This window comes from Saccostrea echinata, unplaced genomic scaffold (genome assembly GCF_033153115.1).
Source record: "Saccostrea echinata isolate AGI-Se365-2 ecotype Australia unplaced genomic scaffold, CSIRO_AGI_Sech_v1 ptg000025l, whole genome shotgun sequence".
NCBI classification, from domain to species: domain Eukaryota; kingdom Metazoa; phylum Mollusca; class Bivalvia; order Ostreida; family Ostreidae; genus Saccostrea; species Saccostrea echinata.
The window spans coordinates 19674720-19691470 of NW_026889774.1; the positions used below are offsets into that span (position 1 = coordinate 19674720).

Here is a 16751-nt window from a genome sequence, read left to right on the forward strand (position 1 = left end):
CGATGTTGTTTTTTGAAGTACTGTAGACTTTTCGCTGTGGATGGTGAAATGCATAAAAGGCTGTTCTTTTATTGCAGGAAATTATTGTCCCATTTGTCATAAATGCTACACAGATGATGACTGGGACAGTAAGATGGTCCAGTGTGTGTCATGTGAGAGCTGGGTCCATGCCAAGTGTGAAGGACTCTCGGGTAGGTTGGCACATGACCTCTTGTTTATTTTAGTTAACATGTATCACATGGTTAACTTGGTTTTTAGCTCTACTGGTCAGAGACCAGAAGAGCTTATGCGATAGTAATGTGTCCGTCGTCCGTCCGTCTGTCTGTCTGTCTGTCCGTCCGTCTGTAAACAATTTTTCAAAATGCTACTCCTCCTACAGTTTTGGTCTGATTTCAATATAACTTGGCACACAAGTAGACTACACTAAGATACATGATTCTGTGTATCGGTTTTTGATTTCGATGAACGGTGTTGCCATGGTTACTAAAAATAGAAATTTCTGTGAAAAACATTCAAAATGCTACTCCTCCTACAGTTTTGATCTGATTTCAGTATAACTTGGCACACAAGTAGACTATACTAAGATGCATAATTCTGTGTATCGGTTTTTGATTTCGATGAACGATGTTGCCATGGTTACTAAAAATAGAAATTTCTGTGAAAAACATTCAAAATGCTACTCCTCCTACAGTTTTGATCTGATTTCAGTATAACTTGGCACACAAGTAGACTACACTAAGATGCATAATTCTGTGTATCGGTTTTTGATTTCGATGAACGGTGTTGCCATGGTTACTAAAAATAGAAATTTCTGTGAAAAACATTCAAAATGCTACTCCTCCTACAGTTTTGATCTGATTTCAATATAACTTGGCACACAAGTAGGCTATACAAAGATGCATAATTCTGTGTATCGGTTTTTGATTTCGATGAACGGTGTTGCCATGGTTACTAAAAATAGAAATTTCTGTGAAAAACATTCAAAATGCTACTCCTCCTACAGTTTTGGTCTGATTTCAATATAACTTGGCACACAAGTAGACTATAATAAGATACATAATTCTGTGTATCGGTTTTTGATTTCAATGAACGGTGTTGCCATGGTTACTAAAAATAGAAATTTCTGTGAAATACTTTCAAAATGCTACTCCTCTTACAGTTTTGATCTGATTTCAATATAACATGGCACACAAGTAGACTATAATAAGATACATAATTCTGTTTATCGGTTTTTGATTTCGATGAACGATGTTGCCATGGTTACTAAAAATAGAAATTTCCTTGAAATACCTTCAAAATGCTACCCCTACAGTTTTGGTCTGATTTTAGTATTACTTAGCATACAAGTAAACTACACTAAGATACATAATTCTCTGTACCAGTTTCGGATTTTGATGAATGGTGTTGCCATGGTTACTAAAAATAGACATTTTCTTGAAATACTTTCAAAACGCTACTCCTCCTACACTTTTTGTCTGATTTCAGAATAATGTGGCATACAAGTAGACTACAGAGATACATAATTGTCTTTATTGTTTTTTGATTTTGTTGAATGATGTTTCCATGGTTACTTAAATCAAAATTTCAGTAAAATTGTTTTAAAAGGCTACTCCTCCTACAGTTTTAGTCTGATATGATAATAAATCTTGCCAAAAAGAGACTTAACCAAGGATCATTATTCTATTTATTGCTGTTGCAAAGTTTCAAGTCCAAGTGCTACTTTTATCTTCCTTTATAAATACAACCAGTAGAGCTACAGTCTCATCAGAGACTTCTGGTTTTTTATTGAAATACAATGTGCTAATAATACTTGATCTTCAATAGATGAAATGTATGAGCGTGTGTCCGTCCTCCCAGAAGATGTGCATTACATCTGTAAAATTTGTTCCCCCAAAGGACCCAGGCACTGGGAACTAGTTCTGAAGGACTCATTTATGGATGGTCTGAAGTCTGTCTTTAACACAGTCACTCAGGCCAAGTGTGCCCAGCACCTGCTACACATAGATGAGAAGGTATGTACCTTTGATGACAGATTGTTATATCAAATGCTGCTCCACCCCCCTTCCTTAAAAAAAGTAAGGACCAATCCTGAAAGTGCATTGTGAAAAGAAGTACTTCTGAGTTCCTCTTAACCACAGACAAAAGAAAGCTTTTGTAACCAGAATCTTTCCAGCTTTTGATATTTTCATCTGTTTTTGACTGTTTCAGTAATATGGTAAACTTTTTTTTAACATTGTTTATAGCTTTTTCATCAAATTTGACAAAAATTTGTAAATACATTCATTAATATCTTAAAATTAAATTTGTGTTTGGTTAACAGAAAGTAAAGGAGCTAGAAGATAAACTGAATGAACAGAAATATGGAAGTGCATTGAAAACAACCATTGAGTTGGAGAAAAGCCTTGAAAACTTTGTGAATTCTCTGGAAAAGGTACTTAAAAGTAAGAACAAAGCAGGTGCCATCGAACAACAGCAAACTGAAGAAAAAAACACTGAGAAAGGGCCTTCTGTGGTGGAGCTAGTGGACGGGGACAAAAAAGACGAGAAGCCATCAGAAGATAATGACAAGGACGACAGTTTGATTCGATTTGAAGGGGATGAGGATTTGGACGAAACAAAGTCCTCCATGGATGGGGAACAGCAGTCTGATGTAGAAATGGCCGAGGTCTTAAACGATAGTGATACAATCTCAATAGCTGATGGAGAGACACTGTCTGCAGTGACGACACCTGGTGTTTCAAGGGGGGTCACTCCAGCTGGATCCCCAGAAGCTGGGGAAGAAGGAATAGAGGAATTGCCTCCCCCTCCTCAAGTTTCTGGAGACCTGGCTCAAAAGTTGGGAGATGTTGTGGATGCAAGTGCAGAAGATAGAATTATGGAGAATATTCCAAAAATTACTTTGCTTTTAGGGGAAGAAAAAGATGAAGTGGATGGTTCAAAGAAAGAAAACTGTGAGGCTATTGTGAGTACTGTTGACAATAAAGAGAGAGAACAGTCAACTTCTGTTGATGTTGAAATGGAGGACAAAATGGAATCTCATTCAAATGTCTGTGATACTGACAATTCTGCAAACTGTCCGAAATTACCAAGTGATGATCAAAGTATTAACTTACTGGACAAAGAAATCAAACAAGAACAAATTGAGGAAAATTCGCAAAGGAACTCATGTGAAGGACAAAGTTCAGCAAAGACATCTGATGAAGTAGTTGATTTAACTGTAGAGAAAAGTGTCTCTTTCTTGTTATCAACTCCAACCAAAGGTTTGATTACACCGAAAAAGTGTTCTATGACGGACAATCGATTCTTACCAGGATTCATTAGATCTTATCCCAAAGACTTCAATGCAGTAAAAATTAAACTAATTAATGAGGAGTACTCATCTGTGGTAAGTTTTTTGTGCTGTTTTGGTGGCTCCTTTTTTCCATTCAAATGAATTTTTCACTGATTGAGAACAGTTTTTCTCTTTTTTTTTGTGATAATTTTTTTTAAAACAATATTTTCATTTTTGATTGATCTAACATTTCTAAAATACAGAATGAATTCAGTGGGGACATGGCTCATATCATCAATCTAGCATTAAATGATCCAGATGAGCTGAAACTGGTGAGAAAGAAAGCAACCAATTCTGTGCGCTCCATGTTTGTGAAGGCAAGTTCATAATGTCTCCTAATCAATATTAAAGAGAATTTTGGTTCTAATGAAAACATTACAGTAAGGAATGCAATTTTCTCTTATTATTTTCAGCAAATGGAAAAATGTTTCCCATGGTTCAATGTGAAAGCATGTCAGATTTGGGATCAAAACCAGAATTTTCCACCGTAAGTACTGGTCTTTCTAAATGGACCCCATGTACTATTCTGCAAAAGAATTAGATTTGTATGGGGTGAAGAATAAATAATATTTTTTGGCCCAAAGAAACTGTTTATTTAATTTTTTAATGCCATTCCAAATTTCCAAGTTGATCCAAATAAATTTTCTTTTCTGTTAGAGGGAGGGAGTATAAACAAAATTTGTTGAATGTAAATATTCTTTTTGTTTGTAGGGGTATGCTACCAGAAGCAGTATTACCTCCATTTGAGGACCACACTTATGCCCAGTGGTTAGAGAGGGAGGAACTTCACCGGTCCCCACAACCCTCACCATTCAAGAGAGTGGGAAACACCCCCATCAAGAAAATAATACCTCTTCGTAAGTATTTGAAGCGCAGTGCTGTAAATATTGATACAATTAAAAAAAAGAATGTGCCATGACTTTTCCCCAGAATCCTTTGGGCAATTCCAAGGTTACGGATGAAAAAAAATTTGAAATCTTTATCTGGTCAATAAATTTAGTATGTTGAATAAACCTTACCCAAGTAAGGAAGAATGGTGAATGTGGGAGCTCATTTAGTCCCGTGTATTATAGTTAATGACAAATCTTGAAAAATTTCTGTTTAACAACCTTATTTGTGAATTGTTTCACATTTGCTTTTTATTTTGGTTCCACATAATCCTAGATGAAAGATTATTTATATACATATTATTATTTTGTAACATAAATTTTTTTAGTTACCTGAATAGCAAATTATTGTTTTAGCTGTTGATGAAGATGCAGAAAAAGTCTTGTCATGTGACTTGGAGGAATCGGGTGAAGATATTAGACGATGTATTCTTTGTTGGCACTATGGAGATTCTGATCCTAATGTAAGATCAAAAAATGCTCATATATTCATGTTTATCATACTGAAATTATACACTGTAACTTGAATCAAAATTCAAAACAAGTGTTTTGAAGGTGAAAAATTCTATTACACAGGATGCTGGGCGACTACTGTATGTTGGTCAGGATGATTGGGTACATGTGAACTGTGCCTTGTGGTCAGCTGAAGTGTATGAAGAAGAGCATGATGGGACATTACAGAACGTCCAGACAGCTCTGTCAAGGGGGAGAGTCATGGTAAGTGTCAAGTCCAGCTGAAGACAAAAAAAATTTATGTGGACATTTAGACATCTCTAATGTATACATTCATGTACTAAGTACTTAATCCAGAAATCATCTGAATTAAACTTCTTTTCTCCCTTAGCGCTGTGACAGTTGCCAGCGGGCGGGGGCTACAGTGGGGTGTTGTACGAGAGGCTGCCCAGCCAATTACCACTTCATGTGTGCTCGTCAGGAACTCTGTCTCTTCCAGGAGGACAAGAAGGTGTTCTGTCCGCAGCACAGAGAGAAGGTGGATGGAGAGGTGGGTATCTAAGGGCATCATTTAAACACCCACAAATATTATCATTTACAAATGTGATCATGCAAACAAAGTTTTGGGAGGATGTGTATAAACATGTCTACTGTAGGATTAAAATGCACATAGATGTCTGTGAAAAGGGAAGGTTTACTAATAGATTTTTTGAAGGCAAGGTTTGAAATGTTTTGTTGTGCACCAGCTACATACGATTCATTATCTCTGTTTTCAGCTGGTTGCGAAGGAGAAATTTGCAGTCAACAGAAGAGTTTGTGTGTCTATGGAAGATCTCAAATTCAACAAGAAAACCTGGTCAAAAGGCTTGGATCCATCCAATATTAGTGTTATAATTGGTGTGTTTCTTAAATGGTCTCTAGTTGCATGGGAAAACAAAAGAGCCTTAGAGGACAGCACTAAAAAAATAATTAAAATAGAACTTCTGTTAATTAAAATAGAACTTCTGTTCCTAAGTATGGAAATGTTTCTTATAGTGACAAAGGATCAATGTCCAAAAATACCGTCTTTATGAGAATACTAAATGCAGTTGTTCTTGAACATTTTTCCTAGGTTCATGTACAGTAGAAGAATTAGGAAGACTTTCCCCTATCTCTGATACAAAAGATCTACTATTTCCAATTGAATTCAGGTAAGAGAGTAATACATGAAAATTTGATTCCTGTTTAAAAAAAAAATTAAAAGTTTACGGTAGATACATACAATATATGTATACTAAAGATTGAAAGTGAAGTCATATTTATTTTTTCAGTTGTACTCGGGTGTTTTGGAGCACACAGGACATCAGAAAGCGATGTGTCTATACGTGTCAGATCGTGGAGGTAAAACCAGACAGTCCAAAAGGTGCATCTATGGTGATTAAAGACACCACTATTATCCATGATGAAACTCATCCGGATTATGTGCCCCTGTCTCAGATCAACCTGCCAGGCATTAACCTCTTCCCTGAGAAAAGGTCAAGGACAGAGAGTCTGGAGATAAGTCACCTCAGCAGTGAGTCAGGGTTTTCCAGGAGCTTAGATTCATCAGGTGACTGTGAAATACTCAATAGCACCATGAATATCAGTCAGAATATTACTGATTTTGACACTAGCAAAGATTCTTTGAGTTCCTCATGGCCGATTGTGAGAAAGAGGAAAAAAAGTGACTCGTGTGTGAATCTTGGTGTTCTGTCACCTAATACTCTTAAGCTCTTGAACTTAAAGGATCCTGAAAAATTCCAACAGGCATCAAAGCCTTGTAAACAGGATAAAGAAGATTTTGAAACTTTGATCAAAATTGCTGATAGATTAAATATGGCAGCAGTTGGGAAGACAGACAAGGCCAAAGGCTTCACTCAGAGACAGAGATCAAGGTCAGTGGATCGCCTGTTGTCTCCACCACCTGTTCGATTTTCTCCATCTTTTAGATCAGAAGGTCATCAGAGTGCTGGGAATTCAAGATCTAATTCCAGAGCAAATTCAGAGGAAAGAACATTTTCTCCAATACCTACTATGTCCCTAGAAAAACAACTGGCTATGAACAAGGAAGTGACTTCAATGAAACCTCTTATAGACAGTAATTGTAATTCTCAGGTGACTGATCTGAACAATGCAGATGTTGCAGGATCACCACAAGGACCAGAAGGGGGCCTGGAGCCCATTAATGAAGAAGGGATCCCTGATGGTGATCTTTCAAATGAAACCTATGTTGTTCTTCCAGAGGGTTGCTCTGAGCTTTCTGATGAAGACATGCAGATGATAGCAGAGGCAATAGAGAGAAGTAGATCTGAACAAGCCACTGATGAAAGCATGATGTCAGTGGAATCAACAGAGGAACCTAGTGGTGAGGTTGACAAGAAAAAATCTGAAATTGATGTAGGTACTGAAGTGTCTACAGCAGAAGCAGGTTCTACAGCAGAAGCAGATTCATCTTCAAAGGAAGTCCAGCAGGATTTGTCGTGTACAATTGACAGTGAGAGGGTGGTGGATGAGGCACTTGAAGGTATGCAAATTGACTCCACCTCTGAAAAAGAGGAAATGAACGTGGAATTAGCTATGGATATTAGAGAATCAATTGAAAATGGGAACCAAATCGATTCTACTGCGTGTTCTGATAGTAAAGGTCTTGATTCAGAATTATTTGTGAAAACTGATATTTTACCAACTGCTACCATTAAGGAAATGGGTTGTGATAAAACAGAATTGGTAAACCAAGTAAAAGAAACTCAAAAACAAATGGACATCTCCAAGGACTCTGAATCTAAGCAAAGTACTCTCTCTGATGTTGACACAGCTGATGAAGGTACAAACATTACTTCAGAACATGAAGTTAAGGAACATTCAACATCCAGCATATTTAACGAGGAGTCAGGTTCTTTAGAAGTTGAGGAGAAAGTTCCAGAAGCAGACTCACAAACATGTCCTACAGATATCTGTGAGGCTAGTACAGAGAAAATGGAAACAGAAATGGTAAGGATACTGTGTGTCAAAGCATTCAAATGTGCAATCTGTAAAATGTGAATATTTCATTTTATTGTATGTTTCTTTAACTCTTGTTCATATTTTTTTTTTAAGGCTGTTGATATTTCCAAGGAGTCAGAAGTTGTGTCTAGTCTTGCACCTATTTCTAAAGAGATGTGCAGTACTAAAGGTATTTAATGAATTACTTACATGTATGTTTTGTAAGGTAGAGTAGTTATAATATTGATATTTTGAGGGTTTTGAACTACATGTGTCTCTCATTATGTTGTGGAAACTCCTTAAAAGGATTTTATTTTTTGTTTAAAATATTTTGTAGTTCCATCAGAAAATCTTGACAAAGTTGGAACACAGAATTCTGATGAGTCATTAATAGCAGGTGCTAATGCTCCATTAACAAGTCCATCTTTACTCCACTCGGAGCAGCAGAGGCCTGTAGAAAATGTGTTCAGTGGTACAGCAAAAAGCGATAAAAAAATTCCTGTCTATTGCCGTGAGGGCCAGCTAATAGGATACAGAACACCGAACAAGTCAATGTTAGAACATCAGGAACTTAGAAGACTACATCTCACTACCCGAAAGCCGACTTTTGAGGAAATTTTGAATGAGGCTCAAAAACAATTACAGGAACAGGAAAATAAAACAGATACCAAAATGGAGGCAAAGGAAAATAAAACAGTTTCCAAAATGGAGGCAAAGGAAAATAAAACAGATTCCAAAATGGAGGCAAAGGAAAATAAAACAGATTCAAAATTGGAGGAAAAGGAAAATAAAACAGATTCCAAAATGGAGGCAAAGGAAAATAAAACAGATTCCAAAACGGAGGATATCAACAAATATCAGCCACTTGAATCTACAGAAAAGAGTTTTGTTCAGGCCAGTGTTGGGAGCTTTAATGATAAACAAGGAGATGATCTACATGTTTCTACTGAACATCAACCTGAGACAGTGGAGAGCAAGACAGAGGATGCTTTAAGTAACAGTTTGTCTAGTGAGAGAAATATATTTGACATAATGTCTGCAAACAAAGAGGAGCCTAAAATTGCAAGTCCAAAACTGACTGTTGCAATCGAAACCAATACAAACCAGGATACAGAAGAGAAGGAAACTGAAATTCAGAAAGAAAACATGGATGGAATTTCTGGATCAAAAGATTCATCAGAAAATGAAAAACAAATTACCTCCAGGAGACAGTCATCTGAAAGTGATAAAGATAGAAATATTTTTTCTGCATTGGAATCTTCATTCAATTCCAGTAAAGGACTAGACTCTTCAGATATTGATGTGGAATCTGTGCAAGATGACCACATTCCTGATACGAGGACTGAAGAGGAAAAGAACAATCTCTTTAAAGGTTTAGGATTAGCTCGTACCCCAGAGGCCAGAAAGACGAAAGAGTTGAAGAAAACTCCCATCAAAAGTTACCCCCTGCGTCGCCGAAGTGCACAGGGTGGGGCTGGATCAGAGGACAAGAGAAGTGATCTGCCATTACATGATCAAATTGCTCAGAAAATTAAAGCAGAAAGCTTAGCTAAGAGCAGTCCGGGGGATAAAGGTCCATTTAAATGTCCTACATGTAAGAGACTTTATCGCACTGTGGAGAGCTTTGATACACATGTGGAGACTTGTGATTTTGAGGTCAGTACAAGTGATGAAGAGGAAGAGAGTGAGAATGAAGGAGGGACCAGAAAGTACTCCATGAGGCAGACAACAGTCGTCAAAAAGGTTGTAATGGAGATCGAGCAAAAGGAAAGGGAATCTGAAAGTGCAGCAAGGAAAGAAAAGATTCTTTCAACAAAGCCCTTACACAAGAAACCCAGACTGGTTTTGCACAAATTGTCACCAAGGAAGCTTCAGCAGGGGAACACAAACCTGTCTCCAAGGAAAAGAGGAAGACCCCCTAAAACAGAAAGTAAAGACATTTCTGTGAAATCTGAGTTGAAGGGCCAGAAACGCTTGCTTTCATCCGATGATGAGAAAAGTGGTACTGAAAATGAAAGAAAGAGAAGACTCTCAAGACATTCCTCAGGAGGCAGTGTATCAACAGTCAGACACAGCAGAAGCTTATCAGGTGGAGTGAAATTGGTGGAAGATGTTAAGGTTGAAAATGATGATGATGCTTCTTCTCCAAAACGAGGAAGGGGAAGACCCAGAAAGTCATTGGTCTCTCCCAGTGATGAGAAGAAGCAGGAGGAAAAATCTGTTGTAAAGGAACAAAGTCAAAGTGAAGAGAGTGATTTAAACAGATCCATATCTCCAAAGAGGGGAAGGGGAAGACCAAGGAAAAGTTCTTTACTGACTGAAGAAGACATCAAGCAGGAGATAATAACATCTGATGAGCTGAACAGTCAAGATGAATCTCTGTCTGAAAATTCTCCAAAATCAACAAGAGGAAGAGGGAGGCCAAAAAAGAATTCTGTGGTTTTAGAAGACACATCTTCAAGCAGTAAAAATCAAATGAGGATTACTAGACGAGCATCTGGTGACCATGTGTGCAGTGAGAGTAGCACTATTTCTCCTAAAACTCAGAAACGTAGTCAAGGTAGACCTTCCAGTGGATCAACAAAAAAGGAAGAACTCTCAGGGAGATTAAGAAAGGGTCTTGTCAAGCACAGTGGTACTCAAAGAAGGGAGACAAGGCTTAAAGATAGGACAGCTAGTATTACAGATGGAAGACCAGTTAGGTTGAAGAAGAAGGTCAATTTGGAATATCCAGGATTGTCCTCCTTAGCTTCCAAAAGAAATGCCATATTGTCCAGAAAAATTCACTCCTTGAGGGATAGCAGAATCAAGCAGCAGAAATTGAAACAAGTGATATCTATGCAAGGAAAGAAGCTGGAAAGAATTGTCAAGGAGAATGGAGTTAAAAGGGGAAGAGGCCGGCCACGAAAGTATGAGGCTGAGAAATCAAGGAAATCTGAAGATGTGCAGAGTAAGGGAAAGAAAAATGACAGAGTAAAAAGTGATACTCAGGAAAAGAAGGATAGCTCAGAAAATGAGAAAAAAGAACTAAAAGATGCAAAGGAAAGTAAAATGTCAGATAAAGATGAAAAAAGTAACAAGAGGGAAAATCTCAAAGAAACAAAAGAGACACCAAGTAAAGATATGAATACTGAATCAAACAAGAAGCAGGTAACCAAATGTCAGAAACGCAAGAGTAAAACTGGCATTGAAAACGCAATTCTCAATGTGATTCAGCAGTCAAATACTTCAACTCTGCTAAAGTGTCCTGTTCAGCAAGTACCATCTATATCTGATTCTGAAGTTATCACTATAACTGATGAAACATCAGAAGACGAGGTCATTTTTTGTGAGAAAACGGGAGATTTCCTGTCCAAGGGTAGAAAAAATGCTGCTAAAAGTTGTGAAACCCAGTGTGATTTTGATAGTGATATGTCACCTCTGAAAAGTGACATTAGTGTGGTGAGCACATCAAGTAATTTGCAGATTTCATCCACATCAAAAGATGTTCAGGCAGGAAATCAGAGAAGTCCTTCCAAATCGGAAACTGTCAGAGAAACAAGTTCTTCCACAAAAGATGTTCAGGCAGGAAATCAGAGAAGTCCTTCCAAATCAGAAACTGTCAGAGAAACAAGTTCTTCCACGAAAGAAATGTTACCAAAATGTATTCATGCATCTTTGAGTAGCAAACAAAATGATGCAATTGAACCAGAAAAAAGTGCAGATACCAATGTGGTTGAAAAAGCATCAGGAATTCATTCAAATGAAGGGAAGAAAACCTCTACAGAAAATGTAGGGAAGGAAACATCTACAGAAAATTTAAAGAAGGAAACATCTACAGAAAATTTAGGGAAAGAAACATCTACAGAAAATTTCGGGAAGGAAACACCTACAGAAAATTTAGGAAAGGAAACATCAACAGAAAAATTCGTGGATCAAATTATGAATAACCCTGCAATTAAGCAGTTGACACCTGTTGAACTTTTAGAACTTCAGAACAAAGTCACTGATGAAAAAGTGGATCTGTCTACTCCTAGCAAGGTGGATACAGAAGCCACAATCAAAACCATAAAGGAATTTTTGAAAAAGAAAATAGAAGAAGGAACCAACAAGACAATGTATGTGACAGATGCAGGAAATGTAGAAAGTCAAGGTCAAAGTTCATCTGAACAAAAGAGTTTTTCTGAACCTGTCTCTGTGATGAAAATAAACCTGCCCTCAAGTGTGACTCCTCATGACATTAAGAAAATTATTGAGGCTCATAAGAGAGCCACTGGAACCCTTGGAAAGTCAGAGAGCAGCATAGGCATTACACCTATATCTAGATCCTCACCATTACAGTCTCTAATGAGTCAGTCTACAACTTCCATTTTAAGTTCCACATCTACTTCCCCACAGTTCAGCCAAGCACAATCACAGCAAAGCAATCCAACAGTACAAACAAGTATGATTCCTCCAAACCCTGTAATTCCACAGAGCTTTGGAGTGACAGCAACTCACATGTCAGCAGCAAATGCTCTTCTAGCAGCGGCAAATGCCATCTCTCCATCTTCAAATCCAATACTGCCATCACCCTCCCCCATGATGCCACCTCCAAATGCCATCATGCCATCTCCAAACACAGTGATATCACAGTCACCCCAAAGTCTTCCAGCTCTTAATCCATTACTGCATTCTCATCCGCCTGCCATCCAGCCTGCAGTTATTCCATCTCGGAGTGCAATTTTACCAGTAGGACAGCAGTTGTCAATGATGTCTCCAAGTGCCATATTGCCATCACAACAAACTCCACTGGTCACAGGTGGTATTCAGGGACCATTGTATTCTGTCAGCAATAGCACTCCAGGGTATCAAGCCATATCTCCAGCCATCATGACTGTCCCAGAACCTCCCAAAACTTACCTACTTCCCCCAAATCAAAACTTAATAACTGTGCCACAAAGTCAAAATATATTAAATGTTCCTCAAAATCAGCTTGTGACACCAAACATTCCTCAACATTTGGACAATTACATGCTTTCACTAATCAACAATTCTGGGATCCGTGTCAGCCAGAGTTTACTTAATACTGGTGTTTCTACAGTGATGAACAGTACACAATACGTGCAGAGTGTTCCACAAGTACAAAACATTACACCACTTCAAAATGTTCCACAAATGATTCAGAACATGGGATTTCAAAATAATGCTCAGCATGAGTTAATGCAAAAACAGTCAACGGCACAGACTCAAGGACCAGCCATTAAAACTGTACCTGTAAACAGTCAGTTGCAAGCATTTGTTCATCAAAGTACTTCTTCTGTTGCTAGCAATTCAGTGTCATCTGTTAATCTCCCACCATCAAATCCAACAATTGTGAGAGTTTTTGTAGATGGAAAGCCAATAGCTATGACTACAGATGCATCTGTTCTGAATGATCCCACTTCATTTTTGGCAAAATTAGATCCAACAGCTCTTCAGAGAGGGAGGTACAATATGTCTATGACTTCTCATCGGGTCACTTCAACAACAACCGTAACAGTGTCTTCCAAAGGCAATACCACTAATTTGAAAACTCAGTGTTCTCCAACTGCAGCAAATAAAGTATTGTCTGCTCTACTCAAGACTCGTACAAAAGTGGTGTCTGAACCATCACTGCATACTTCCTTGTTAACAAAAAGTCCTAGAGGCAGACCAGTAAAATGTACAATCCCATCTCAGAAAAAGACAATCTTCCGACAACTCACAAAAGCACCTACTTCCACATGCACAGTTTCAACAATGGCATCTCTGTCATCTGGTCCATCACTTTCAACCAGTTCAATGGCTATACAGGCAGCTCCACACACCAGACTTCCACCAGCTATGGCACAAAACAGAAGCCTTTTACCAGCCTCATTTAAATCCCAGAAAGAAGACACACAATCAACAGAGAAATCATTTCCTGTGATAAAAATTTCTAGTACACCAGAGATGGTTGTAAATAAACCATATATTGTTCGCAAGGCAGATGGAACAATAGTCAAAAAGATCATTAAAACTGCACCTAAAGATGATCAAGAAAAGAACTTTGCCATCCAACCAAAGGTCATGAAGGCAATAATGAAGAAGCTAGGAGGCGATAAGTCACTTCCGATCTTAGGGAAACATGGCAAAGGTTACGAAATGTTATCTGTCCGTGTCAAGAGCAAGGCAGCTGTGAAAGTCAAGGAGAAGAGAAAGCGCCTTCGAAAGAGTCCTCAAAAAGTCCGACTAGGACTTCCACCACCTTCAGGTAAATTTTTCCTAACTTTTATAATGATCATATCCTATGATGACAAATTACACGATATATCCTCAATATTACACTAAAACCACAACATTAGCAAGAGATTTTTTTTTGAAAGCAAGGTGCACATAAAACGTGGAAAGTTACATTGAGGCTTATTATGAATTAAGCTCTTTTTATCAGGTACTTTGAGCCACCCCATCATACACCCCCACAAAGAGCTGATGACCCTCCCTCAGCCTGCCCTAGAGGAAGAGGTGGAGGAGACTCCTTTTGGACAGTTTCAGCAGGAGCAGCAAGAGAAACAGCTGGGAAAGCACAAGAAGGATGGGCCCAAATTCCAGTTCCAGATCTCTAGTGATGATGGCTTCTCCTGCAAAGGTGACTCTATGACAGGTATGTTACTTGGAACAAATGATAACACTGGGAAAAAAGTAGATTTTAAGACTGATGAGTGATACATGTGTAGGATATATATGATTTGGAAAGTATATGTTCTCATGGGTGTTTTTGAAAAGTCCATTTTGAAAGAAAAAGAGTCAATTCTGTTCTTTTCTTTTCAGAGGTTTGGCAGCAAGTTATTGAGAAAGTTCAGGATTTGCGATCCTCGGCTAGAATGAAACACCTGTCATTTACAAGTAAGCAGACATTTCTTGTTTCTTGGAAACCATTTTTCTCACAGTGTTGTGTACATGTAATGTATATACAAAGAACCACTTACTATATGTGATTTTAACTTCTTCCACTCTAATATACTCATGTCTAAACATTATTTTTGTACAATTTTGACTAGGTTTGGATCCTACCAGGTTGTTTGGCATAAGCTATAACCCAGTTGTCTACTTGGTGGAACAGTTGTTTGGGGCACAGAACTGTCGGAACTACAACTTCAAATACCATCAGTATGACATGGCTGATTTAGAAGAGGTAACACTTGGGCAAAGTCTCTGTGAAATGTTACGATGATTTACATGGAAAACTTTTGTCTGCTGTAAATCTATTGCAAAGATATGACAAATAACTGTACAGTATACAATGAATTACGACGTTAAAGAAGTGTAAGATGTCCCTTGTGATTTTCTGCATTTGTGTTTGCATATAGTTAAAAGTGCAATTTTCTGATATACATGTACATGTACCAAATATTGAACAGTAGACTTAACATGGAAATGTCCATCCCAAGTAACATTTGGCCTCTGATTATCAGTGTTTTTAATCACATTTTTGTTTTCTTTATTTATAATTAATCACCAAGCCCTTACATTTCAAGTATTTGACCTGGATTAAATTTGCTTTCGTTTTACATGTAAAATGTACTGATATTTTTTGTAGGAACCAGCTGAAAACCCTTCAGGGTGCATCAGATCAGAACCTTTTGAGTCGAGGAAACCATTTGACATCTTCAGCTTTCTCATGTCTCAGTATCGACACATGCCTGGTACTTGTGACAGCAAAAATGATGTTGAGATGGTTCACAAGTCTGCCAGGTAGTACACATATATGCACATGTATTAGATACACTGTCTTAATTTTTCAAAAGTGTTTACAACATTTTAGGTTATCTGATTCCATGTAAAAAAAATTTTATCTGTATTTGCCAGTGCTGGGATAAAGTTCACAAATACATGTACATCATTCAAGAGAACCAAAGTTGATATTTTCATAGTTGATCTCTTATAAATTTTTAAGGAGCACTGAGGCATACCTAGAGGAATAGCTGTCAAATTTTCTCTTATTTAAATTTTATAATGGCATATCTGGTTTGTTTTCTATCAGAATGTGTCTCAAGTTTTAACGCAAGCATGAAAAGGAAAATTTCCTCTTAATGGACTACATTTCTCTTTTACTGGTATAAATTTACTTTGAAAGGTGCACTCATTTTAAAAAAGTAAATTTGACATAATCTTATACATTACACTCTCTGTGATTCTTGCTCTGATCACGGAAAGTTGTATGGAGTGCAGACTTTATAACAAAATTTAAAAAAAAAAAAAAAAAACTAACTTAAATGAATTTGCAACCCATTTTTGCAGACGAGCCACAAGCATGGATTTGCCCATGGCTATGAGGTTCAGAAAACTGAAAGAGCATTCAAGAGAAGCTGTTGGAGTTTACAGGTATACATGTACATTTATCTTTTTTTTTTTAGCTCACCTGAGCCAATGGCATTTTTGACTTCTTCTCCAGAACCTAGTGATGGGACATCGGTTAATTTTCAAAATCGATCATCAGAGCAAGTCCCTGTTAATTTTGTTACCAACAAGATCATGTAAATCTCAAATATGAAACATGGTAAAACTAATTTACTAGCCATGCAAGCATTTATCCAACACCCCCACTCCCACCCACCCACCCCTTTTTATTTCAGGTTTACCTATAATTCATAATACCCCACTGACCTCTAAAATTTTAAAACATCCATTTAAGTCCAGATTCCAGAAGACTGTATCCTAAATACCTTTATTTCAGGTCTCCCATACACGGCAGAGGGCTGTTTTGTAAGAGGAACATAGATGAGGGCGAGATGGTGATAGAGTATGCAGGGGAGGTAATCAGAGCTTCCTTGACCGACAAGAGAGAAAAGTACTATGAAGGAAAGGTAAAATATAAACAGTTTTTTATGGCTGAGTTGTAGTAGTCAATAATAGAGAAATAAACATAGAGATTGAAGAGAAAATTTTTTTTTTTTTTTGCTTTTGCTGTGGAAGAAAGAGGATGTGTCGAAACAATAGTTAAAATGAGAACCATGTATAAGGGGACAAAATATTCTGTAGGCCATTCTTCTTCAAAGATAAGGTAATAGTAAATTTATTCTCAGTATGCAGTTACCTGAGAATTTAAAATCTGCATCTGT

The 16751-nt window shown here is 37.5% G+C and overlaps 2 protein-coding genes across 2 annotated transcripts in view; one reads left to right on the plus strand and one right to left on the minus strand.

Annotated features, from left to right (window-relative positions):
- LOC133192118 (small ribosomal subunit protein uS13) overlaps positions 1-16751 on the minus strand; it is a 105534-nt gene that overhangs the window by 74567 nt on the left and 14216 nt on the right. The gene's annotated exons all lie outside the window — the stretch shown is intronic.
- The window catches only part of LOC133192105 (histone-lysine N-methyltransferase 2A-like), a 30611-nt gene that overhangs the window by 12204 nt on the left and 1656 nt on the right, over positions 1-16751 (plus strand). Inside the window, exons 18-38 of the mRNA XM_061327972.1 lie at positions 78-191; positions 1825-2012; positions 2321-3385; positions 3535-3648; positions 3745-3818; positions 4043-4188; positions 4576-4682; positions 4795-4935; positions 5063-5221; positions 5448-5568; positions 5783-5861; positions 5982-7680; positions 7786-7861; positions 8009-8367; positions 8515-13903; positions 14081-14293; positions 14461-14535; positions 14691-14824; positions 15230-15384; positions 15931-16014; positions 16367-16496. Of these exons, the coding sequence (XP_061183956.1) occupies positions 78-191; positions 1825-2012; positions 2321-3385; positions 3535-3648; positions 3745-3818; positions 4043-4188; positions 4576-4682; positions 4795-4935; positions 5063-5221; positions 5448-5568; positions 5783-5861; positions 5982-7680; positions 7786-7861; positions 8009-8367; positions 8515-13903; positions 14081-14293; positions 14461-14535; positions 14691-14824; positions 15230-15384; positions 15931-16014; positions 16367-16496 (10622 nt within the window). The remainder of the gene's footprint in view (positions 1-77; positions 192-1824; positions 2013-2320; positions 3386-3534; positions 3649-3744; positions 3819-4042; positions 4189-4575; positions 4683-4794; positions 4936-5062; positions 5222-5447; positions 5569-5782; positions 5862-5981; positions 7681-7785; positions 7862-8008; positions 8368-8514; positions 13904-14080; positions 14294-14460; positions 14536-14690; positions 14825-15229; positions 15385-15930; positions 16015-16366; positions 16497-16751) is intronic.